General features: G+C 43.0%; 1 protein-coding gene across 2 annotated transcripts in view; it reads left to right on the top strand.

Annotated features, from left to right (window-relative positions):
- The window catches only part of PUM3 (pumilio RNA binding family member 3), a 335,043-nt gene that overhangs the window by 120,341 nt on the left and 187,646 nt on the right, over window positions 1-27,056 (top strand). For both annotated transcript variants that reach the window (XM_053205311.1, XM_053205310.1), the window contains exons 3-4: window positions 21,442-21,548; window positions 22,076-22,180. In XM_053205311.1, coding sequence (XP_053061286.1) covers window positions 21,442-21,548; window positions 22,076-22,180 — 212 coding nt within the window. The remainder of the gene's footprint in view (window positions 1-21,441; window positions 21,549-22,075; window positions 22,181-27,056) is intronic.

Genomic DNA, 27,056 nt, shown 5'->3' with positions numbered 1-27,056 from the left:
GCAGATCTTTCGCCTCCTCGGTTAAATTTATTCCAAAGTATTTTATTGTTCCTGATGTTATTGTAATGATTTTTCCCCCTTTCTTTTTTAGATTCATTGTTAGTATATAAAAATGCAACTTACTTCTGTAGATTAATTTTGTATCCTGCACCTTTCCTGAATTTGTTCATTAGTTCTAATAGTGCTTCAGTGAAGTCTTGAGGATTTTCTCTCTATGAGATCATATCATCTGCAGACAAGGAGTTTTACTTTTTCCTTTCTGATTTGAATGTCTTCCCCCCCCCCCCCCGATTGTTCTGGCTAGGACTTCAGCACCCTGTTAAATAGGAAGGGTGAGAGTAGACACCCTTGTCTTGTTATAGAGCTTAGAGGAAAACTTTCAACCTCTGACCATTCAGCATGATGTAACCTCTGGTTTTGTTATATGTAGTCTTTATTAAGTTGAGATACGTTCCTTCTGTGCTTACTTTGTTGAGAGCTTTTATCAGGAAAGGATGTTGTATTCTATGAAGTGCTTTTTCTCCATCTACAGAGATGATTGAATGACTGTTATCTTTCATTCTGTTCACATGGTGTATCACATTTAGTGATTTGCATATGTTGAGCTATCTTTGTGTCCCAGGGATAAATTATCATAGTGTGTTGTTAAATTTGGCCTGGTAATATTGTGTTGAGAGTTTTTGCATTTACGTTTATTGAAGATAATGGCCTGTAGTTTTCTTTTCTTGTAGTGCTCTTATATGGCTTGGTGTCAGGGCAATGCTCACCTTGTAGAATGAGTTTGGGGGTGTTTCCTCTTTTTTAACTTTTAGAAGAGTTTGAAAGGGATGGCGTTAATTCTTCTTTAAATATTTGGTAGAATTCACCAGAAAAACCATCTGGCCCCAGGCTTTTTTTAGTTGGGAGGGTTTTTTTTTTAGTACTGATTCAATCTCCTTACTCATTATTGGTCTTTTCAGATTTCGAATTCCTCATAATTCACTTTTGGTACTTTGGTTGTTTCTAGGAATTTCTTCTAGGCTATCCACCTTGTTCGTGTATAAAATCGCTCATAGTAGCCTCTTAATGACCTTTTGTATTTCTGTGATATCAGTTTCAATGTCTCCTCTTTCGTTTCTGATTATACTTATTTGAGTCATCTTTTTTCAGCTAATCTAGGTAAAGTTTTGCCAATTTTGTTTGTTTGTTTAAAAACCCAGCTCTTAGACTCTAAAAAACTGAGAACAAATTGAGGGTTGATTGGGGGGTGGGTGATGGGTATTGAAGAGGGCATTTTTTGGGATGAGCACTGGGTGTTGTATGGAAACCAATTTGGCAATAAATTTCATAAAAACAATAGAATAAAATAAAATAAATTACAATTCAAATAAATCAATAAATCAATAAATCAATCAATAAATAAATAAAATAAAAACCCAGCTCTTAGTTTCATTGATGTAATTTTTTTTCTGTTCTCTATTTCATTCATACTCTGATATTTGCTTTTTTTGTTCTAACCTTGGACTTATTTTGTTCTTCCTTGAGGTGTAAAGTCAGGTTGTTTATTTGAGATCTTTTTTTCGTTATGTAGTTATCATTAAAGCTTCCTCCTCAGAATTGCTTCTGCTGTATTCAATAGGTTTTGGTATGTTTTATTTCCATTTTTGTATGTATCAATATATTTTATTTCTTCTTTGACTTATTGGTTGTTTAGGAGAGTGTTGTTTCTTTTCCATGTATTTGTGACTTGTCCAGCTTTCCTCTTATTGATTATTAGTTTCCTACTTTTGTGGTCAGAAAAGATACTGGTATGATTTCAGTCTTCTTAAATTTGCCAAGACTTGTTTTGTAACATATCGTATGACCTATCCTGGAGAATGTTCTGTGGGTATTTGGGGAGCATGTATATTCTACCATTGGATAGGATGTTCTATAGATGTCTATTATGTTCATTTGATCTGAAGTATAGTTTAAATCCAGTGTTTCCCTATTGATTATCTGGGTGGGTATTGAAGTGAGAATTGGAAATTGAAGTCCCCTATTATTGTATTTTTATTTATTTCTCCCCTCAGATCTGCTAGTATTTGCTTAATACATTTAGGTGCTCCAATGTTGGGTGCGTATATACTTATGATTGTTATATCATCTTGATGAATTGATTCCTTTATCATTTTATAATGACTTCCTTTGTTTTTATGGTTTGGGGCTTAAAGTCTACTTTTTCTGCTCTAACTATAGATACGGTGCTCTTTCGGTTTCCCCTTCATGGGAGGTCCTTTTATACCCCTTCACTCTGAGCCTGTGTGTTTCCTTAAAGCTGAAATAAGTCTCTTGTAGGCAGCATATAGTTGGGCCGTGTGTGTGTGTGTGTGTGTGTGTGTGTGTGTGTGTGTGTACATGTACTTGCATATGCTTATCCAACCAGCCACTCTCTGCCTTTTGATTGAAAATTAATTAGAAATTAATCCATTTATGAAACTAATATTATACTATATGTTAACTAACTAGAATTTAAATAAAAACTAGAAACAGAAAAAAAAGAAATCAATCCATTTACATTTAGAGTAATTATTGGCAGGGTAATTGTTGATAGGTAAGGACTTACTAATGCCATCTTATTGATGGTTTTCTGGCTGTTTTGTATTTCCTTGTTCCTTCTTTTAATGTCTTCCTTCGTAAATTGATGATTTTTTTTTTTGTAGTGGTATACTTTGATTCCCTTCTCTTTATCTTTTGTGAATCTACTATAGGTTTTGGCTTTATAATTACCATGAAGCTTACATAAAACATCTTATGGGGCACCTGGGTGGCTCGGTTGATTAAGCGTCCAACTCTTGAATTCTGCTCAGGTCATGATCTCATGGTTTATGGGATTGAGTCCCACATTGGGCTCTGTACTGACATCTTAGAGCCTGTTTGGCATCCTCTCGCTCGCTCTCTCTGCCCCCCATGATCATGTGCATGTGTGCATTCTCTCTCTCTCTGTCTCAAAATAAATAAATAAACTTAAAAAAAAATCTTATAACAGGCAATTTTGCACCGACAATTCAATTGCACAAAAACTGTGTTCTATAGCCTCCTTTCCCCATGTTTTGGTTTTGATGTCTCAATTTACCTATTTTTATATTGTGTATTCATTAACAAATTGTTATAGCTATAGTTATTTTTTAAATGGTTTGGATGTCATTATATCCTAGCCAAGTTTTTTTTATAGTTTTTTAAAATTGTATTTATTTTGAGAGAGAGGGAGACAGAGACAATGCGAGTAGGGTAGGGGCAGAGAGAGGGTGAGAGAATCCCAAGCAGTTTCTGCTCTGTCAGCACAGAACCCGAGTCAGGGCTCAGTCTCACCAACCATGAGATCATGATCTGAGCTGAAATCAGGGTCGGATGATTAACCGACTGAGTCACCCAAGTGCCCCTGCCTATAGGTATTTTTGATATTCTTGTCCTTTAACACTTAAACTAGTATTAAGTGGTTAACACACTGCCATATTATAGAATGACGGTATTTCTGAATTAGTGTATTGTATATTTTCATATGTTTTCATGTTACTAATTAGTGTTCTTTCAGTTCATCATAAAGAAATCCTTCCAGCATTTCTTATAAGGTGGGTCTAGTGGAAGTGAACTTCCTCAGTTTTTCTCTGTCTGGAAAAGTTTTCCTGTCCTTTATTTCTGAAGCATAACTTTGCTGGATAGGGTATTCTTGGTAGTTTTTTTCTTTCAGCACTTTAAATATATCCTCCTACTCTATTCTGGCCCATAAGGTTTCTGCTGAGAAATCCGCTGATATTCTAATTGGGGTTCCCTTGCAAGTTACAAGCTTTTTATTCTTTTCCTGCTTTTAAAATACTCTGTCTTTGGGGTGCCTGGGGGGCTAAGTCAGTTAAGCGCCGGACTCTTAGTTTCAGCTCAGGTCTCATGGTTTCGTGAATTTGAGCCCCACATCGGGCTCTGTGCTACCAGTGCACAACCTTCCTGGGATTCTCTCTCTCTCTGCCCCTACCCTACTCATGCTGTCTCTGCCTTTCTAAAAATAAATAAAATTAAAAAAATAAAATTCTCATTGATTGGTTTGCAGTTTTATTGTAATATATTTGGGGAGGATGCTTTCACCTTGAGTTTATTTGGTACTATGGATGTCATCAACTTGGATACCAAGTCTCTCTCCAGAGGAAAGGAGATTTACTCCTTTAAAGAAGGTTTCTGCCATCTTCTCCCTCTCTTTCCTTCTGGACCTCCAGTAATTTGCACGTTTTTTCTTTTTACGGTATCCTATAGGTCACATATGCTGTGTTCACTCTTTGTTTTTTAAATAATCAAACATATAAATTTATGTAGGTACCCTCCATTTATGTATATTATTTTGTTCACTCTTTTTCATTCTTTTTTCTTTGTTCTCCTCTGACTGGACAGTTTCAAAGTTCTGTCTTGTAACTTAAAGATTCTTTCTTCTGTTTTATCCAGTCTGCTGTTGATATTCTCCACTGCATTTTTTTCAACTCATTGTATTCTTTAGCCCCAGAATTTCTATTGGATTCTTTTTTATGATTTCTGCCTCTTCGTTAAACTTGTCATTTTGTTCATGTATTATTTTTCTGATTTCATTGAATTATCTTTCTGTGTTTTCCAATAGCTCATTAAGTTTCTTTAAAACAGCTATTTTGAATTATTTACTGGGTAAATCATAGTCTAGTCTTTGTCATTGGTTACCAGAAGATTATTGTGACCCTTCAGTGATATCACATGGCCTTGATTTTTCATGTTCCTTGAAATTTGCAGCGTAGCTGTCTTCACATTTGAAGAAGTATCACCTACTCCAGTCTTTACTAACTGGGAGAGAAATACCTTCCATCAGTCCTGCTAGGGATTCTGAGGCTGTCTTAGACCTTCTGTGGATATACCTGCTCTACGTTTCTTGCTTCCTTATGTGGCAGAATTCTTTTTTTTTTTTAATTTTTTTTAATGTTTATTTATTTTTGAGACAGAGAGAGACAGAGCATGAATGGGGGAGGGGCAGAGAGAGAGGGAGACACAGAATCGGAAGCAGGCTCCAGGCTCTGAGCCATCAGCCCAGAGCCCGACGCGGGGCTCGAACTCACAAACCCTGAGATCGTGACCTGAGCTGAAGTTGGACGCTCAACCGACTGAGCCACCCAGGCGCCCCGAGAATTCTTAACCCTTAATCTCTTCTTTCAATCTTGCGATGCTCAAGGTCAAGTACTGATGGTTTTCCTTTGTTTCCCAAAAGATGATGCTGAAGCTTAAGTGTGTGGTCTCTTCTTGGCCCACGATTTGGGGCTGGCTTTCTTTTTTTTTTTTTTTTAATTTTTTTTTTCAACGTTTATTTATTTTTGGGACAGAGAGAGACAGAGCATGAACGGGGGAGGAGCAGAGAGAGAGGGAGACACAGAATCAGAAACAGGCTCCAGGCTCTGAGCCATCAGCTCAGAGCCTGACGCGGGGCTCGAACTCACGGACCATGAGATCGTGACCTGGCTGAAGTCAGACGCTTAACCGACTGCGCCACCCAGGCGCCCCTGGGGATGGCTTTCTGCATGATCACCAGCCACCTGCTGGAGCTTGCCCCCACTGCCACCATCAGGAGCTCACACAGAGAGCTGGCCATAGTGGGGAGGTGTGTGTGAGTGAGGCATGCAGAGCATTGAACATGCCTGTGGACCATCTGCAGAGATCCATGAGCAAGATGTCTCCAGCAGCTTGTTAGTGAGCTTCTTGATGGAGTCCATAACCCAAGTTCGTAGGATTCTTGTCCCTTTAATGCCCTCTGTGAGCCCTGTCTGCCGCTCTCCTAGTCTCTTCCCATTCCCAGTCATGCTTCTCATGATTCGGTAGTCTGAACGGGGGGAAAAAGAAGTGAACATCTTTGGCAGCATTCCGCACAGCTGGAGAAGCTGAGTACTTACACACTCTCACTTTCCCCTGTGGTAGAAATCATGGGCAAGAAGATCTCTCCTAGCCTTAAGATGTGCTTTCTTGGAAGAGGAGTGATGTGGGTAAAGTCAGACTGTTCCTCTTACCCCCTCCAGTGTGTCCAAATTCATATTTTATTTTTTTGCTTTGACAGTGTTTGACACTGACACGGGTTCAGTGTACCCATTGAAAACCTGGATTTCCACAAAAGTGCTCTCATCCATAGGTGATTATCCAAGATGGTGTTTTCTTGGGGACTCTCAGACCACAGTTGAGAAGGGCTAGAGCTAGTTCATAGGTCCCTGCAGGGTCCATTGCTGGAACCAAGATCTTTGTACCTGGCACCTGACACATGGTGGGGTGAGACTCTGCCTCTGTCTTTTTGTGTACAGGGCTGGATCCCACAGCTCCCATGAAGGTGCTTTAGGCCATGCTTGGATGCCAACTTTTTGCTGGGGGATGGGTTGGGCGGTAGACACAAGGGATGTCTTACTCAGGTCTGATGCTGACATCACTGTAAACTTGGTGTTCTTGTTGCTTTACTGTGATAAGTCATACATTGTGTGATTGATAGTTACCTGGTTTATACGGACAGTTATTGATCAGCTCGAGTATTTTTTAAAAGTTTTGGGCATAATTTTCCCAACCTAGAATAATGGAAAACTAGTCTCCAAAGAAGGGAATTCTGCATTTACACACATAAAAGCCATGGCTGTCATGATTTTGTAGTGCTGGGCATAAAAAAAAAAATATTTCTCTGTGTAGTCAGTCTCTCTGGCTGCAGCTAAGTCATTTCTCTGTTAGTTATATCACCTCAGTCTAGTACCTCTGAATTCTGTCTTTGTTCCTTTTGTCCTCCAGTGTAGAACATGCTCTTCAAGAATGTCCTACTCTCCCTCTCTCTCTGCCCCTCCTTCACTCTGGTGTTTTCTCTCTCCCTCTCTCTCTAAAACAAAAAGAAAAGAAAAAGGAAAAAGAAAAAACAAAGTCCTATGTTTTAGAATTCCCCACTTTCTGGAATGCAGATGCTGATAGGGGCAATAAACATTGGCCTCGCTAATTAGACTCGGAGGAAACTGTGTCTGTATCTCACCTTCATCTGTACAGCAGAGATCACAACACCTCCCGGCAGTGGGGATTGAATTAAACAACACCACGAATGTGAAAATATCAAATGGAGCAGTTCATAAATATGTGCTTGCTTTTTAACCGTGGCTGAGACTGGTAGCAGGAAGTATCTCTCTTCTCCACTCCTGATTGCTCTTTTGTGTTTATCTCCCCTCCTGCTCTTTCCCCCAGCCTCCTCCTCTTCACTTTGGTTCCTGGGCAGATGCTACTATGAAGACAGTGCAGCTCCCATCTGCTTTCAGCATATGGGACCAACACTGTTGCTTCCAAAGTCCTTGTATTTGCTGTTCAGAGCCGGGGGAGGGGGAGGGTGGTTATTGTGTGGAAAGTGAGGCAGAAAGTTGCAGACCGATTTAACCAGTCTGTTAAATCTTCATATAGTAACGGTGGAATCAACAGATCGATCTTTTTGTCCGTCCTCCATCCGTGAATCCAGCTCCCGATTTCTTCCGCCATGAAAGTGGAGTTTCCACGCATATTTCTGTAAGAAAATTAAAATCCATACATTTCAAGATCAGGGAAAATATAGAAAGCACAGAGAACTGAGGCCAAGAGGACATTAAAACACCAATCTGCATAGCACAGGACCCACAAATACTACTGCAGACCCATGATTTTGGCTCTCAGCATCCTGGCACCCAAGCAGAAGGGCAAACGTGATCAATTTACAAGATTCCCAATGCCCACAGGGGCAGAGCAGTGGCCAGCAGGCAGACTATATCAAGCAAAGCTCCTTTTGGCATTAGATCTGAAGAAAGTTTCTCAGCGTGGGCCCCTAATCATATGTGGAACATCCTTCAAATGAGAGTATCAAGAGTTCTAAGCTCAGTGCTCATTCGAGAGCTGGCATGTAGTTAAAGCTTCAGCTAAGTCACCCCCTGCACACACACACACACACCAAACAAAAACAAAGCAAGAAAACACAACACCTGCTGGCTTTGGCCATGAAAACACTGCCTGTAACCAATATCATTGAGTGTAATCCTCCTGACTTTGGGTCCATGGTATACACCATTCCATATGAGGAGAGTACAGATGGATGTGGACCAAGGAGCGTTCATTCAACTCGACTATACCCATTGGTTGCTTATCACAGAGGTAGATGCTTGGGCCCGTTTCTCATGGAAGTAGATGGTTGGGCCAGTTTGTGAGGAGAGGCTGATAATGCAGGCCATGCTATGGGCATCCTTGCTGGGCAGGATTGCTCTTCATCTGTGGAGGTCACACTCCTGAGGTCCCTAGATCATCTCTAGCTGTAGGGGAGGGTTAGGGGAGGTAGATGCCCTGATAGAAACTCATCTTCACAGCTGAAATGACACTCAGGGCAGTCAGCAGCCCCACAGTGCTGGGAAGGTGAGTTGTTCAGGAATGATCCTGACCCATCCCTAGAGCTTATCTAAGAGCTGTAGACTTAGAGTTTGAGCGTGCTCTCTTGAGCATCTGCACAAAATAGCCAAGTAAAGTCACCGCCAAGAAGATCAACAGCTTCTTCTATAAGCTCGAAATGCAACTAACATGTGATTGAAAAGGTAGCATGGTAAAATTTCGTCTATCATTTTCTGTAGCTTTTCTGATTTCATGATGCTTGGAAATAGAAGGGGGGTTGTTGATATTTTAAGTTGCAGACTTGCTGTCCACTTAATTTTGTAGTGGATCCTGGGGGATATGGGAGCACAGACTCACATGCCAGCAGGGCCCAGGCCGGGGACAGAAGTGCCCCGAAGAGGGCTGGTTGCAAATATGAGAAGTCCGCCGCCTTGGCCACCTGGAGATCCGTTTGCATTCAAAACACGACAGCAGCTCCTTCCCTTGTGGTGGTTGTTGCCACGGAGAAATTCAGACCCAGGGATATCCTGATGCACACTTTTAGCCAGAAACTCACATTTCCTGTGAAATTTTTCTGGTTTTTAAGACACAGGATGGCCAAATTTAAAAATGCCTGAGGGCTGGATTTAGCCTGTGCTCAGTCATTTTGCACCCAATGAACCAGCTATATAAATGTGAAAGAGAAAACAACAGAATAGCAAAGAGATTGAGCTACGAAGGCACGTGCATATCCCTGCTTCCAGCCAATTACAGATTCGTGTCATTGAGAAAACCACCGTAGGTGAGTTTTTCTCTCTCTCTCTCAAAAAAAAAAAAAAAAAAAAAAAGGAAGACAAGAATAATTCATTGTAAGGTAGCACAGCTGTGTGGTATTATTGTTAAATCCATGTTTGAGTGGAAAAGAGCTGGATCTTACAAAGAGCTAGCTTTGAGATCTTAAAAGATCGATCTAAAGGTCCCCTATTGGGGCGCCTGGGGGGCTCAGTCGGTTGAGCATCTGACTTCGGCTCAGGTCATGATCTCATGGTCTGTGAGTTCGAGCCCTGCGTCAGGCTCTGTGCTGACAGCTCGGAGCCTGGAGCCTGCCTCTGATTCTGTCTCCCTCTCTCTCTGCCCCTTCCCCACTCATGCTCTGTCTCTCTCTGTCTCTCAAAAATGAATAAACGTTAAAAATTAAAAAAAAAAAGTCCCCTATTGTGGGACACCTGGGGGGCTCAGTTGGTTAAGTGTCCGACTCTCGATTTCAACTTAGGTCACGAGCCCATCATTCATGAGATCAAGCCCCAAGTCGGGCTGTGTGCTGACATGTGGAGCCTGTTTGGGATTCTCTGTCTTCCTCTCTCTCTCTCTGCCCCACACCTCTCTCTCAAAATAAATAAATAAACTTTTTAAAAAAAGTTGTATTGGGGCGCCTGCGTGGCTCAGTCGCTTGAGCTTTGGACTTCGGCTCAGGTCATGATCTCACGGTCCGTGGGTTCAAGCCCCGCGTTGGGCTCTGTGCTGACAGCTCGGAGCCTGGAGCCTGCTTTGGATTCTGGGTCTGCCTCTCTGTCTATCCCTCCCCCGCTTGTGCTGTCTCTCTCTTTCTCTCTCTCTCTCAAAAATAAATAAACATTAAAAAAAATTTTTTAAGTTGTTTTGAAAAAGCAAAAGATGCTCCTTGTCATCTGAAGTGGTCTTTTTATGTGACTTGAAATCTCAAGTCTGCAGGTACAAAGTACCTTCTTTCCTGTGCCTTGGAATAGGTACAGATGTGCTCAACTGAGTTTAGGGTCCTTCTGTCTCCTCCATTTACAGATAATACATAAAGAGAATCCCAGAGAGATTTTTTTTTTTTGTCTACCTATTATACTAAGTTTTCACTTGGCTAAATGAAGTACCCTGAACATTATGCTCTGACAGTACAGGCTGCTGTTCCAGTTTTTAACATTTTATGTTGGATTATATTAATGCTTACCCAGAGTTAGTTGTTTGGAGAATGTAGGGAATATGGCATGAGCAACCATAAAAATGTTGATTTTAAGGGGCTCCTGGGTGGCTCAGTCGGTTGAGCATCCGACTTCAGCTCAGGTCATGATCTTGCGTTTGTGGGTTCGAGCCCCGTGTTGGGCTCTGTGCTGACAGCTCAGAGCTTGGAGCCTGCTTCGGATTCTGTGCCTCCCTCTCTCTCGGCCCCTCCCCTGCTCGTGCTCTATCACTCTCTCTCAAAAATAAATAAAACGTTAAAAATTTTTTAAATGTTGATTAAAGTTGTTAAATGTCATTACATTTTTTTTTAATGTTTTATTTATTTATGAGAGAGAGACAGAGACAGAGAGAGCATGAGCAGGGGAGGGGCCGAGAGAGAGGGCGTTACAGAATCCAAAGCAGTCTCCAGGCTCCGAGCTGTCAGCACAGAGCCCGATGTGTGGCTCGAACCCACAAACGCGAGATCATGACCTGAGCCGAAGTGGGATGCTCAACTGACTGCGCCACCCGGGCGCCCCCTTTTCTTTTTCTTCTTGTCATGATAAGCATACTCTTTAGTCCCCATCACCTGTTTCACCCACCCACCCCACCCACCTCCTGTCTGGTAACCATCTATTTCCAGAACTTTTTTGGGTGTGAAAAGGAATGCAATCAGTAGTTTCTGCAGGATAACCTCCCTTCAGAGTCCCAGAGCCCATCCACTGTATAACGGCATCTGAGTCTCTTCCTTCAGCCTGCGTGACCCTGCTGTCCAGCCACTCATGCTTTTTTTTTTTTAATTTTTTTTTAACGTTTATTTATTTTTGAGACAGAGAGAGACAGAGCATGAACAGGGGAGGGTCAGAGAGAGAGGGAGACGCAGAATCCGAGGCAGGCTCCAGGCTCCGAGCTGCCAGCACAGAGCCCGACGTGGGGCTCGAACTCACGGACCGTGAGATCGTGACCTGAGCCGGAGTCGGACGCTTAACCGACTGAGCCACCCAGGCGCCCCACCGGGAACTCATTCTTAACTAAGGTGGGACACAGGATCCGATGCTCTGCTGGGTGGGATGTGGGAATCCAGTGGTAGAAACAGAATGCCAGGAGGTGTGAGCAGGGCCAGATGCTCTCAGCGAGTGTGGACAGGAATATGGAGCTGGTAAAAACGTGCCACATCAGGGCTGCAACATGATCCAGGACCGGAAGTGTTGACTCAGTCTGCTGCTGGGAGCAAAACGTGGGTTTGGGCTAGCCACAGCTCAAACACTGCAGAAGCCACACAGCTGAATGTGTGTTTTCCATGGCTCACCTTTCCCCAGTTGGCCCCTTGAGGCACACAGATCTTCTCACTTGTACTTCCCGTTGCCATTTATTCTGTCCTGTTTCCACTTCTCTCTCAGCACTGGTCAGTTGTGCTTTGGTCTGTCCTTACTCTTCTTTCTTCTGCTGACAGAAGCCCAGTTTTCCTTTGGGTTCAGACAGGGCTGACTCGAGTCTGGTCAATGGGCATGGACCCCTGGCCAGAACCACGGACTCAGGAAGGGGTCTTTAATTGAACAGGGTTCAGTGAGGTTCGGTCTGGGGCTTTTGTTGGAATGTTTTAGAAAGATTGGCTCTGCTCGGGTGGTTGCGGTGTCGTTCCGGAGACGCTGGTAGTAATCTTGTTCTGTGATGGGTCATCTCGTCCTCCTGAGCGTGAAGCCTGAAGCGAGAAATAGGGATTAAGAAAGAGAGAAAGAGACAGTGATAGAAAGATGGGGAGGCAGAGCTAGGAAACAGAGGGAGAAGTAGAGAGAGGGTGTCTCAGCGCTATCCTTTGAGATCCTGGACACAGCCATTCCTGAAAATGGAATTTTAATCCTTGATTTGTCAGTTTTGTGAGCCAGAGCATTTCTCTTTCAGTTCAACTTAGCTGAATTTCCACCCCTTGCCAACCAACGAGTTTTCACTGATGTCCTTTGCTTAGAATCTTGGTCCTGCGCGGGGTCAGTCAATTATCCCTCTGTCCAAGGCTGACCCCTGTTCCTTCTGCTTATTGGAGACCACACAGTGCTTAGATTCTGGGCTTTTCCTGTTGGCGGTGGAGCACCAGGGTGGGAGGATGAGGATCCCACGGGGACGAGGGACTTGGCTCAGCCTTCAAACAAATGAATGAACGTCCCTCCAAACCTACCTTCACAAATGGTGAGGCCATTTTACATGTTCAGGTCAATGCTGATCATCTCAGTAAGTGTTTAATTGGTTTTTAAGATATGCATGAAAATCGCCTCAGAAACTTGATAAAATTTGTGACCCATTTTTTTTTTTTTTTTGCAGAAGTCTCTAAAGATTTATAGATGTAACAAGTATAGAAAATACTCCCGAATGGCTCTCCCCAGTGCCTTGTACTAATGTTTTGGTTGGACAAAAATAGTGTTAGGTAAGTGGTATATGGATCATGAATCACAGGTTTGGATTGCAAATTGCAAGGCTCGGAGAGAAAAGCAAAGCGAGTTGAACATTCAGTTTCTAAGAGTGCCTCAGTACTTTGTTTTGAGAGAGGCTGATTTGGCAGTTGCTTTCAAGGAATGCTGACAAGTTTTGTTTTGTTTTTGTTTTTTGTTTTTTTTTTACCCCGAAAGGAGACAAAAACAGTATGAGAGAGAAATTAGCTGGACGTTTGGTGAAGCCGTCTGTTTGTCTAGTTTTCCCATGCGTAAATAGAAATATCCAGTGTCTTTTTTTTAGATGTTTATTTGGTTTGAGAGAGAGAGAGAGAGAGGGCGAGCGGGGGAGGGCTAGAGAGAGAGGCAGAGAATCCCAGCAGGCTCCACGCTGTCAACGTACAGCCTGACGCAGGGCTCGAACTCACAAACCGTGAGATCATGACCTGAGTCGAAATCAAGAGTCGGGCGCTTAACCGACTGAGTCACCCAAGTGCCCCAGAAATAGCCAGTATCCTGTAATGGTGCTCTGTCGACCGCTCAAGGAATCTAGGTCTAAATCCTTCTGCTACTTTCCTAAGAAAACCTGCTTGTATGAGAAATAAGAAGGGCCGTCCTTCAGTTGAATTTCACTCAGCAGCAGAGTCCCCTGCAAGTATACGTGTGGGGGGTATGTTCAGAGAGAAGACCAGCTTGCAGCTGTTGGCCTCCTGCCCATACTGCTTGAGTGATGCCCCCATGGGTACACCTGTTTGTCCAGCTCTGCCCAGATAGGAGGAACAGTGCAGTCTTCCCTAACCCATTTCCATCCCGAGAGGGGGGCACCCAGACCGTGAAGCTAGGGGAAGGAGAATTGAATGGGGCGAGTCGTTGCTTCGTTGTCTCCTTTGTGTACTGACTGCAGGAAAATAGATCGCTTCCTTAGGTGCCCAGTGCGCTGAGCTTGATTTGGCAAACTTGAGCTGATGAGCTAGAGAAAAAAATAAAAGAGGCTGTCGGTAAATGAGTCACGATAGCCCCAAAGCATGTCTGCTACAGTGTTTAGAGTTTGACATATTATTTAAAAAACAAGAAGAAGAAGAAATCCACACCGCGATTATCATACTGTCAGTTGTGTATTTTCTGGTACAATTTGGGGACATGTGGCCAGAACAGGTGATGCAGTCAGACAGGTATTATTACCCTTTCCTGCAAAGAAAGATGCTTGGTAAATAAACTCTGCATGGAAAGCACTACAGACAGTATCTCTTGTAAATAGCAGCTATTTAAGAGAAGCGAGCAAACAAAAACAGATCCCTTCAATCTGGTCTTTTGGAAGGAACAACAATAAGGAAACGGTGTATCTCCGCAGTCTATTGATCCGCGAGTATGACTGCCTGCTGAAATTGAAAAGTAATGGCTTGGTACGAAGAAGCCGAAATCGAGCTCGAGAATCAAAGGAAAATGATGAGAGCCATGGCTGTAGCACGGTTAATATCTACGTGGTAGAGAAAATTGCATCTTTTTGTTTGTGGTGAAAATGACAAAACATGGCGGTTTAAGCCAGAGTGGCTGCCCTCTTCACAAACAGTGTGGATAAGTGTGTCCTTTGAAAGAAGTCTCCTTTTGACTCACGATTCATGCCTTGCCGGAGGGACTTGGCTTTTGTTAGGAATAGAGGGCATTTCCTCCTTCCTATACGCCCCGCCCTGTGCTTCGCTTCTGGAATCTACCCAACTGGGACCTCTTTATTCCAGAACCCTGGTTCTGACCCCTCTCCTCCCACCTTTTCTACCCTGAGCGGCTGGAAGGAGCCAATATGCAAACGTGAGCATCCATTTAGACTTAATTATGTTCTAAACAGCGGGCCTTTCTTTTCTCTCCTCTGGGAGCCTTCCTGGCCCTACAGAATGAATGGCATCTTGTAAACAAATGATGCCTGCAGATCAAAAAGCTTTTTCATTAAAAAAAAAGAAAAAAAAAGGCGCTTCTTGCCAAAATGTTCTCCAAAGGCAAAAGTATCTGCTGGATTTAAAGATTCCCTCGCTCCTCTTGGCGGAAGTCCCTCCCCCTAGTTTGGAGAATCAAGGAAGAGAAGTTGCGTCTGGCTGCGTCTCATTTTGGGTCCTCCACTGAGAATTGCCACAGACGGGAGGTTTATGTCTCCCCAAAGTTCATATTTTGAAACTTCATCCTCAATGTGGTGGTATTTGAAGGTGGGGTCTTTGGGAAGCGATTATAAAAGAGACCCCGGAGAGGTCCCTTACCACTTTCACCATGTGAGGACACCGCCAGAAGCGAGCAGTCTGCAACACTAGGGCCTGACCATGCGTGGCACCCTGATCTCAGAATTCCAGCCTCCAGACCTGTGAGAGATGGATTTCTGTCGTTTATAAATCACGCACTCTGCGGCACTTTGTTAGAGGGGCCTGGATCGTTTAACACAGTGTCCTCCAGAGTCCTTTCTTCTGGACACTGAGGGGAGGGAGAAGTCAACAATTAAATCTCTTGTCCTTTTAAAAGTGTGTTTAAAAAACATCCTTCAGGTCGTGATCTCGCGGTTCGTGGGTTCGAGCCCCGCGTCGGGAAGCTCGGTGTCTGTGTCTCTGCCTCAGTCTCTGTGTCTCCTTCCCTCTTTGCCCCTCCCCTGCTTGTGCTCTGTCTCTCTACGTCTCTCCAAACTGAACAAACGTTAAAAAAATTGTTACAACAAATTTTTAAAAAATCCTCATACCTCGCATGGAAACACAGACATTTTCTTTATTTGTACATATTCATTTAACCACTTAAAGTAAAGGCAAGGGTGGCTTGTAAAGAAAACATTCTCCCGGCAGCCATTGGGACAGAAATCGTCATAGGCAGGAGTTAACTGATGCTGCTTCCTGCACTTTCCTGGATGCTTCTTAGTTTCTAAGTCCCATAAATACGTCGTAAACTTGTTACACAAGAGACTCTGAAAGAGTTGTGGCTGCAGTGTCGGTAGTGTAATAATATTGGATTTTTTCCAATAGCGAACATAATAGAGCTGATAGGTACAATTACTGTTTATTTTGGAAGGCTGGTTATGTGTTGCATGGGTACTGCTGTAACCTAAAACTTTGTTGGAACCTCTCTTTGGCCGTCGCCTCCTTTGGAGACGGTTGTCTCCTTTGGAGTCGGCTGGTGAGTGACACAAGACTAGCCGTGTTACTTGATAGTCATAATCTTGTTTGTTAACCAAAAACGATACTTTTCCACGTGTCACGCATCCTGTTTGCTGAATTAGGCACCCTTTATTTTGGGCTGTGTTAAGAGCTCAGATTTCCCCCAAAGAATGGAGACGGTTGAGAATACTCAAAAGACTGTGTGTTGAACAAATGAATTTACTGTAGGCTTTGAAAGCCCAAACAGCTTAGATGCCCAGGATTCAAAGAACTCACACATGGGTGACACAGACCACAGCTGGCTGTCTCTGTGAGATCAGAGGGAATTGGACAGGGGTCAAGAGACCAGAGCTGGGTAAATATTATCTAATATCTTCTGGTATTTTTTTTTTAGTATGTCTGAGAAATTTCATTTCATTTCATTTCATTTCATTTCATTTCATTTCATTTCATTTCATTTTTTGGTACATTTGAACATTTCAATAGTCTCAGCAGATTTCAATTATACAATCCACTGTTAGCGACTCTAGTCGCCATGTTATACATTAAATCCTCAGACCCTGTGCATCTTGTAGCTGAACATTTATATCCCTTTCCTATTCTGCCCCACAGCTCCTGGCAACCACTTTTCTACTCTCTCTTTCTTTCTAGGAGCTTGACTTTTTAAAAGAAGATTCCACGTGTAAGCGGTAACGTGCTATATTTGTCTTCCTCTGTCTTACTTCATTTAGCATAATGCTGTCAAGTTCTATCCATGTGGTCGCAAATGGCAGGATTTCCTTCTGTCTCATGGCTGAATAATATTTCATTGTGGGGAACAGATATTATATAATATGTAATATACATATATATATTAACATAAAGTATTTCTCACATCTTTATCCATTCATCTGTTGACAGACACTTAGGCTCGTTCCCTGTCTTAGCTACTGTGAATATCGTTGTAATGAACATGGGAGTGCAGACATTGCTGAGATAATGATTTCACTTCCTTTTGGATTATATACCCAGGAGCGGGATTGCTGGATCAGATGGTTAGTTCTATTTTAACTTCTTGAGGAATTTCCTTACTGTTTTCCGTGGCGGCTGCACCGGTTTACATTCCCGCCAACAGTGCACGAGGGCTCCCTTTTCTCCACATCCTCACCAACACTTGTTATCTTCTGCTTTTTGATGATTGCCATTCTGACAGGTGGGAGGTGATGTCTCGCTGTGGTTTCGATTTGCGTTACCTGATGATGAGCGATATGAAGTGTCTTTTCATGTGTCTGATGGCCATCTGCATGCCTTTGGAAGAGTGCCTGTTCAATTCCATTGCCTAGTTTTTAATCAGATTGATTAGGTTTTTTTCCTACTGTGGGGCTGTGTGAGTTCTTTATATATTTTTTAGATATTAACTCCTTATCAGATGTGTGATTTGCCAGTATTTTCTCCCATCCTGTAGGTTGCCTTTTCGCTTTGTTGGTATTGCCTTTGCGGCACAGAAGCTTTTTAGTTTGATGTCATCCTGCTTCTTTATTTTTCCTGTTGTTGCCTTTGCTTTTGGTGTCAAATTCAAAACATCATTGCCAAGGCCAATGTTGAAGTGTTTACACCATTTTGTTCTAGAAGCTTTATGGTTTCAGATCTTACGTTCCACACAATTTAATCCATCTTGAGTTGACTGTTGGGCATGGTGTAAGCGGTCCAGTGGATATCCAGAGGCGCGTGTGGATGTCCACTCTGCCCAGCATCATTTATCGAAGAGACTATCCTTTCTCCATTATACCTTCTTCGTTTCTTTGTTGTAATTTCGGTTGAGTATATAAACATGAGTTTATCTCTGGGCTCTTTCTTCTGTTCCATTCATCTGTGTGTTTTTACGACAAAGCCATAATGTTTTAATTACTACACCTTTGTAATATAGTTTGAAATCGGAAAGTGTGATGCCTCCAGCCTTGTTCTTCTATCTCAAGAGTGCTTTGGCTGTTGGGGGTTTTGTGGTTCCATACAAATTTTAGGATTGTTTTCCTGTGAAAAATGCCCTCAGAATTTTGATAGGATGGCACTGAATCAGTAGATTGCTTTGGGTAGTGTGGGACATTTTCTTCATATTAATTCTTCCAAACTATGAGCACAGGATATATTTCCCCTCATTTGTGTCATCTGCAACTTTTTTCATCAACGTCTTACAGATTTTAGCATGTAGATGCTGGTGTCACTTCCTTGATTCCGTTTATTCCTAAATATTTTATTCTTTTTGATGCAGGTTGAAGTGGGATTGCTTTCTAGTAGTTCATTGTTGGTGTTTAGAAACACAGCTGATTTTTGTATATTGATATTGTATCCTGCAACTCTACGGAATTCATTGGTGATAACAGTTTTTTTTGGTGGAGTCTTTAGAGTTTTCTATAGATAATATCATGTTGTCTGCAAATAGAGACAATTTTGCTTCTCCTTTTCCAATTTGGATGCCTTTTATTTCCTTGTATTGCCTAATTGCTCTGGCTAGGACTTCTAACACTTTGTTAAAAAGGAATGGCGACAGTGGGCATCCTTGTCTCGTTCCCAGTCTTAGAGGAAAAGCTTTCAATGTTTTACTGTTGAGTATGCTGTCAGCTGAAGGACTGTCAGGTATGGCTTTTGCTGTGTTGAGGTGTGTTCCCTTTTTATACCTGGTTTGTTGCAAGCTTTTATCTAACAAAGTTTTAAAACATTTTTGAAGTTTCAAAATAGTACCCAATGTCTTTTGAAAGGAATAAAATGCAAATATAGAAAATTGTAGTTGAATAGAGTTGGTACTTTTGACCCCCTGTAGAAGTTGACAAGGAAATAATTAGGTCCAAAATTTGAAGGAACATGGTTAGAAATCTTGTTGAAATTAAGATCTCCTAAGTCTGTGAAACTGTTGCCTCTGGGAACAAATCGGAAGAACAAGACCAAAAGGAAACCGTAATTAATGGGCTCTATAGCTTTATGTGTAGTTGAGAGATTCTATATGAAAAGTACTGACCAGAAAAAGCTAACTATTGTTCATGAAAAAGCAGGCTGTAGGAAGGCCTGGGTGGCTCAGTTGGTTAAGCATCCGACTCTTGATTTTGGCTCAAGTCATGATCTCAGGGCCATGGGATCGAGCCCTGTGTCTGGCCTCACACTGGGCACGGAGCCTGCTTGAAATTCTCCGTCTCCCTTACCCCGTATCTTCCCCACTCACAGGCGTGCGCGCACGCACTCTCAAAAAAAAGGAAAAAAGAAAAAAAGAGGTTGTAAAGTAGGAGAGTTCAGTACTATTGTAAATAATACAGAGAGAGATAAAAATATATGAAAAAAATTACTGGGAGATTTCATCCCAAAATATTATTAGTGGTTATACCTCGGAATTCTTTTTGCTTCTGGGCTTTCTTTTCTGAATTGTTAAATTTCATATGATCACATTATTTACAGAGGTTTTTTTTTTTTTTTAACTGTAAAAGAAAACAGTCAAAAGGTAAATGTCACGGGGGAACAGAAATACCGATTCGTCTGTTGATGGCCCACGTAGGAGGAAATTGTAAAGAATTAGAGTCTCTTTTACTGTAATACAGAGTTAGGATACTTATTTTGTACGGAGGTTCTGTTAACTGGAGTTCTCAAGAATGTCTTGTCATCAGAGTCACCAGGGACAGAGTTACAGATACAGGTGCTGGGCTCTGTCATCCCAAAATTGTACGCCAGGGTAGGGACTTGGGGTCCAACTGTAGGGAAATGGCATGTCCCTCTGAAACATACATCCATTAACAGTCATGTCAAGAGACTACTTAAAAATGCGGGAAGTTATTCATGTACTTTTTTCTTCTTCTTCTTCTTTTTAATGTTTATTTATTCATTTTCAGAGAGAGAGGGAGAAAGAGAAAATCCCAGGCAGGCTCCACTGTCAGCACAGAGCCTGACATGGTCTTGATCCCACGAACCGTGAGATCCTGACCTGAGACAATTATCAGGTCAGACACTTAACCAATTGAGCCACCCAGGTACCCCGATAGTATCTTAAATTAAAAGATGTATTTATAAAATAATGGGATGAAATTGTGCAAAGAGGAATTTTTCCACACACACACACACACACCCCAAGGGAATATACACCGAAACGTGAACAGTAATTAATAGCTTGCATTATGAGAGGATTATTTTTATTTTCTTCATTTGGGTTTGTTGCATTTTGTGAATTTTCTACACTTTTCGAACACTGATTTTGTAATTACGCAAAATTTTTTTGCATTTTTAAACATTATTTTTGAAAAATTTTTAAATTTTAAATTATTTTTAAAAATTTTGTGTTTATTTTTGAGAGAGACTGAGAGTGGGGAAGGGGAAGAGAGAGGGGGGACAGAGGATCCAAAGTGGGCCGGGTGCTGACAGCAGAGAGCCTGAGGCAGGACTCGAACTCACAAACCGTGAGATCCTGACCTGAGCTGAAGTCAGACGCTTTACCACCTTAGCCACCCAGGTGCCCCTCGAAGACATTTCTAAGGCAAAAGTCACAAAACTTGACAACCTTGTAGGCTGTGTTAGCTATTAGTGATACCACTTTGGGGATTTTTTTTGAGCCTTCCCTTATGTATTTTTTTCCTCAAATAATAGAAAGCTTTGCCTTGTATTCACATATCTTCAGTTATTTTCCTTTTTCTCTGTACACCTAGAGAAATGTGAAAAAGAACCCTGTTGTTACAATAGAATGAGATTATATAGATATACATATGTATATATATCCATTATATGCATATTTTGTATTCACATATATATTTTTTCCTTATCATCAACAATCACCTTCCCCAGAGGACTTACTTAGAATAAACCTGTTTAGCTTTGTGAATGTGGGACGAGGAGGATCCCATGAGCCCAGTCTCTATGTGTTCCATTAAGCTCTCTCCTGTGATATTGGTGAATGCAAATATGTGTGACAAGTGTACGTAAGGGTGTCACATCTCAGAGGGGCACCCATAGCCACCTTGCCGTTCCTTATCATGTGTGTGTTTGGGGATGAACATGCCCTTTGAATATTCTTTTTTTTTAAGTTTTTTAATGTTTATTTATTTTTCTGAGAGGGAGAGACAGAGCGTGAGCAGGGGAGGGGCAGAGAGAGAGAGAGGGCAGCACAGAGCCCGACATGGGGCTCGAACCCATGAACCGTGAGATCATGACCTGAGCTAAAGTTGGGTGCTCAATTGACTGAGCCACCCAGGCGCCCTTTCTTTCTTTCTTTCTTTCTTTCTTTCTTTCTTTCTTTCTTTCTTTCTTTCTTTCTTTCTTTCTTTCTTTTTTCTTTCTTTCTTTCATTTTGAGAGAGAGAGAAAGGGAGAGGGCAGAGAGGGAAAGAGAGAGAATCCCAAGCAGGCTCTGCACTGCCAGCGTGGAGCCCGATACAGGGCTCAAACCCAGGATCTGCGAGATCACGACCTGAGCCGAAATCAAGACTTGGATGAATGCTTGACTGACTGAGCCACCCAGGTGCCGTCTGCCCTTTGAATCCTCTACTGTTTTCCCAGAATTTTGTAAAGAGCATAGTGGTGAATTCTGTGCTTCCCTCCATGTAGAAACGGGTCTGCTTTTTGTCCCTGCAGATCTCAGCTCATTTTCGAATACCTTGAAAAGCTGCCGGAATGAGAAAAAGGAGTCCTCGGTGTTCAGCCAGCGGACAGAAGAGGCATCAGCCGTGCAGTATTTCCAGGTCAGGAAAGTTGTTCCGGGTGGAACTGAGTTTCCATGTGACGCACACCTGCGGATACACCTGAGCGGGCTAGAGGGCTGGCTTGCCTGATCAGGATGATCATCGTCACTACCTCCTGCTCTCCTCCCGCTCTCACTCAAGACCTCTGTCCAAGTCCTATTTTTCTCTCCTGGCTCATGAGACTCATTAGGGACATCTCTTTGGGCTCTGGCCTTTCTCTCTCTTATCGCTGTTACTCTTGACCCTCATAGCCTCTGCTTTGAGGAGGGTCCCTGGGCACTTGTCTGACCAACATCGAGGCCTGAATCTATCTCGTGAAGCGGCTGCTGAAAGTCTGGGGTCCACTTACAGTTCTAGACCTTACAAACAGAGCTAAGAAGGACAGGTCACTGTGTCTTTCAGAGCCTCAGCTTGCCTGTGTATTAGGTTAAGCCTACCTTGACCAAGGTGGCTCTCAGAACCATATGTGCATGAAGGTGATGACTTATGGGTGGTTGACTGTCCCTGTCCTTGTCTTTCCCCCACAGTTTTATGGCTGCATTTCCCAGCAGCAGAACATGATGCAAGATTTTGTAAGGACAGCCACTTACCACAGAGCCATCCTCCAGAACCACATTGACTTTAGAGACAAGGTAATGCCAGCAGCATGTTATTATCTCAGACCATTTTAAGAAGGCTTGTCAAAAACGAGAATCAAAATTAAGCTTTGGTAGAACCACCGTATGAAGCAATTCCACCCCCTAATTATACACGCCAAAGAATTGAAAGCAGGCATTCAAACAACTATTTGGACATGAATTTTTTTTTTTCAACGTTCATTTTATTTTTGGGACAGAGAGAGACAGAGCATGAACGGGGGAGGGGCAGAGAGAGAGGGAGACACAGAATTGGAAACAGGCTCCAGGCTCCGAGCCGTCAGCCCAGAGCCCGACGCGGGGCTCGAACTCCCGGACCGCGAGATCGTGACCTGGCTGAAGTCGGACGCTTAACCGACGGCGCCACCCAGGCGCCCCTGGACATGAATGTTTATAGCAACATGATTCACAATAGCCAGAGTGGAAAGAACTCAAATGCCTATCACCTGATGAGTGGAAAAACAAAATGTGGTACGTCCATACAATGGAATATTGTGGGCATCGTTCATATTTACCTTATCCACAAAAATAATGCAGTGCTGATACATGCATCAACATGGGTGAACCACAAAACCTGCTGAGTGAAATGAGTGACAGAAGCTCATAAAGATGATTCCATTTACATGAAACATCCAGAATAGGCAAATCAGAAAGGATTTGCTGCCTGCCCTCCAGTCAGCAGACTCGTGGGAGCCAGGGGCAGAGGAAGGGAGAGGTGGGGAGTGGTGCTTAATGGGTACAGCGTTTTTTTTTACGGTGATAGAAATGGCTGGAAACTTGAGACAGGTAACAGTTACATAACACAGGGAATGTGCCAGATGGCACTGAATTTTACAATTTAAAATGAGTAATGGTTCGTTTGACGTTATGTGAGTTTTACCTCAATAAAGAAATTAAGTTTCGAGTGCCAGGAACTCAAGAGACTGAATGACCATCTCTTGGTGCATGGAATGGGTTAGGACCTCTATTCCTACCTAATGAATAGCTCTTATTAAGTCACTGTCCCTCGATTTTTTTTCATAGACTCCACAAGTGCCTGCACGTATTTCCTTCACAAAATGCATCTGAATGAATGATGAATGACTGCTAACACGTTATGAAAGTATTGTCCATTATTATTCTCCTACCTGTTAAATACAAAGGCAGCATTCAAAATACTATATGGCCCATCTCGGAGGCATGAAGACCAGTCAGTGGAATCAGCGGTCCCAGGATTTAGTTTTATGTTTTCTCCCTAACGAGCTGTGTGATCTTAGGCAAAACACTAAACTTCTCTGAGCGTCGCAATCGATTCTACTGCCACAGTAAATTGTAGACCACAGCCTCTGATATCTGCAGTATTAGCTCCTCCGGAAGGGTATGGTAGAACATTGAAATAATGATCCTAATGACTCATGGCTCCTCGTGTCCACGCCTATTTGCAAAGTCCTATAGCTTTCCCTTTCATCAAGAGATAGTCTAATGTTTTACTTTTATCTCTGTGCTGTTCGTATGATCTGCTTTCACCAAAGACGATGACAGAGGTTACATCATGTGGATTCCAGAGCCTAGGGCTTAAGGGGCCTTGTGGCTCCTGGCCTTACCCCCTTGGAACCCTGAGATTACCGTACTCAGTGAAGAAGCCCGGTCTAGCCTACTGGGGGTTGAAAGGTCACATAAAAGAGGACTGAGGCCCTCCAGTCAACAGCCAGCACCGACTGCCAGTCCTGTGAGTAGGGCCACCTTGGCCTGCTGTCTAGCCACCAGCTGAATGCAGAAACGTGAATGCATCCAGGCAAGATCAGCAGAGAAGCTGCCTGGCCCTCCCGTGGAATTGACAGAAATGATAAATTGTCTCCAGTTTAATCCACTACATTGTGATGTGGCTTCTTCTGCAGCACCAGTTGATTAAAACAGAGAGAAAATTCGTGAGAAAGTAGCGATAAATGGGCACCCAGCTCAAAGCTGATCTGCCACTGGCCTTCATTCTTCTGTCGTATTCTGCTACTGAGCCCATCAGAGTTTTTGGTACTTTTTATGTTACGTTGGTTATTCCAGAATTTCCATTTGGCTCTTGTTTCATGGCATCTGTTTCTTGCCTGAGGCTTTCTGTCTTACCCATTGGTTTCAGCAGTGTTCACGATCGCTGGTTGGCGCGTCTTTACCATCGTTTCTGTCAGATCATTCTAACATCCGTGTTATTGCTGGGTTGGCTTCAGTTGGTTGCGTTTTCCAAGGGAATTGGAACTTCCCTGATTCTTCATATGCCGCGGAATTGTGGATAGCATTCTATGCATTCTGAATATTATGTTAAGAGACTCTAGGTTCTTGCTTAATGCCTAGGGAAAATGTTATTTGTGTTTTCATGTTCATTCAGCTTGGTTAGGTTCAGGCTGCGAGTTCCACACCACTAGTTGGCCTTCTGAGGGCTCTGGTTCTCATGTCAGTTCGGTCGGTTTTCAAAGCCTTTGGCAATGCTGTTTGGGTCTGCGTGTGTGTGTCACCCGATGGTCAGTCTGGCCCCTGGGGAGAGTTCTCAAAGTATTGGTATGCTAATTAAGATCAGATTCCTGCATGTACAGATTGAGGGTGAGCCCAGGAATTTTTTTTTTAATTTTTTTATAAATTAATTTTATTTATTTATTTTGAGAGAGAGAGAGAGAGAGAGAGAGAGAGCAAGCAGGGTAGGGGCTGTGGGTCAGGGAAGAGAATCCCAAGCAGGCTCTGCACTGTCAATGCAGAGCCCGACGTGGGGCTCAACCTCACGAGCCATGAGTTCATGACCTCAGCCAAAATCACGAGTCAGGTGCTTAATTGACTGAGCCACCCCAGCGCCCAGCCCAGGAATTTATTCAGAGAAAGAAAACTTTATGGAGTTGCTTTGCCAAACTCCTTCCTCTCCCTGATTTCCCGGTGCTTTCTGATTCCCTGGGACCACTTCTCAGTCTCGGGCTGAAAATCTCGCTCTTTCGTGCGCTTCCACGACTTGGCCTACGTTGGCCAAGCAGAGAGAAGACAAAGAAAGAAGAAAGGCGGCTGGCGGGGCGTTGGTGGTCTCAGCCTTTGGGAATGACAGCATCGAATGCGGAGGTAGGTTGCCTGCCCTCATCCTTTCGGCTCCTGAGGCAGTCACTACCACTAGATCGCTGGGGGCTGGAACACAGAAGAGAGGAAAGGGGAGGGAAAGAAAGGAAGGAGAGGAGAGAGAAGAGGAAAAGGAAAAAGAAGAGGAAGGGAAAACCGGAGCATTTTCGTACTCGAGATTGTAGCGTCCTTTCTTGATGTTGGAGCCAGAACTACTAGGTGTCCCCAGGAGCTCTTTTGTCTGCGCCCTGGTGCCTATTTCCGGTGTGTTGAGTTCAGATCATGGAGGATATGGTTTGGCAGTATTTGAATTCTGGTCTTCCCCAGTCTGCCTGCTACCGTACACATTTTAGAGTCTTCCAAGTACCTGTCCCATGCATTCTGTATTTAGTGGAAGAGACACGGTACAGTGAATTCTCTCCAACTTACCCAGGGCCACTTGCTTTCTAAAAGGCAAAACTGCGTACTCTGATGATTGAGGGTGATAAGACCAGAGATGGCTGTTTGGCCCCAGGGTCTCAGATGTCCTGTCATATGTCCTGAGGTGCCCGTCACCCTTGCTTTGCCAGTGGGGTCCTGCCTGGTTAATAGATAGGAAGTGAACATCCCTAACAAAGAGGACCTGATTATGGCAGGTGGACAGGATTAGGGGAGAGGGGGGAAACTTATTTCTTTTGACTCTCCATCTCGTATTCAAGAGAGTGGGCAAGCAATCTTACTGACCTAAGATAGGGATTTTTTGCTAATTGAAAAAAAAAAAAAATCACCTCTAAACTATTGATTGCTTTGTGGTTTGAAGATGTTTCCTGGAGGTAATACTTTGGCTTAGGAAAATTTCTCTCCCTCTGGAGTTGCTTAGTTTTCATCTATAATCTATTTTCTGTGTTATCTATAATCTGTTTTTAATTCTGGGGTTTACGGCTTCTTAAGACCACTCCCCAAACGAATGATCATGTGAATAATTTGCATTCTGATCTTTCACAGAATTTCACATGGATTATGTCACTTGACCCTTTCATTTGTGTTATCTTTTCATCCACAAAAATGAAGATACTGGCCCGGATCATCTTTAAGGTCACTCACAGCTGTAACCTCATTTGATTTTGCAAAATATCCTCTTCCTGCCGGCCTGAAATGGGTTTGTCTGCCAGTGAAATAAAATAGACGTCTATCTGTTGGGGTTTATGAAGGTGAAAATTAATCACATGGTTGATAATTAATTATATCTCTTTTCCCTTCTGAGTTCTGAACCAATTTAGAAATAGACCCAGATGTCAGGTGGAAATAATATCAGCTTTATGGTTAGTGCTGCTTGGAGAACAAGGGTTGGACCTGTGGCCAAATAAGGCCTTCCTATTTCTTTCCCCCACAGACTGAACTTTTCCACCCATTTGTATGCTGGACGGCCAGTCTCCCCAGACAAACCCTGCTATCCCAAAACTACCATAGACAGGGTGGTTTAAACAACAAATATTTATTTGTCATAGTCCTGGAGGCTGGGAAGTCCAAGGTCAGAGTGTTGGTAGAGCCGGTGTCTGGGGAGTCATGCCCTGGCTCATACATAGGTTATCTTGTTATATCTTCACACGACCCAGAAGAACAGGAAGCGAGTTATTTAATGTCTCTCCGTATAAGGGTCCGAATCCCCTTCACGATGGCTCCGCCCTTGTGACCGCATTCCTTCCCAAAGGCCCCATCTCCAAATACCATCCCACTGGGGATTAGTTTCAACATTTGAATTTTAGGGGGACACAGATCTCAGTCCACAGAGCAGGTTCCTTTGATCTTGATTATAATTTTGTGAGATAAA

This window comes from Acinonyx jubatus, chromosome D4, assembly GCF_027475565.1.
Source record: "Acinonyx jubatus isolate Ajub_Pintada_27869175 chromosome D4, VMU_Ajub_asm_v1.0, whole genome shotgun sequence".
In the NCBI taxonomy this organism is placed as follows: Eukaryota; Metazoa; Chordata; class Mammalia; order Carnivora; family Felidae; genus Acinonyx; species Acinonyx jubatus.
The sequence above is the reverse complement of the archived record's forward strand: the minus strand, read 5'-3'. Positions and strand labels throughout refer to the sequence as shown.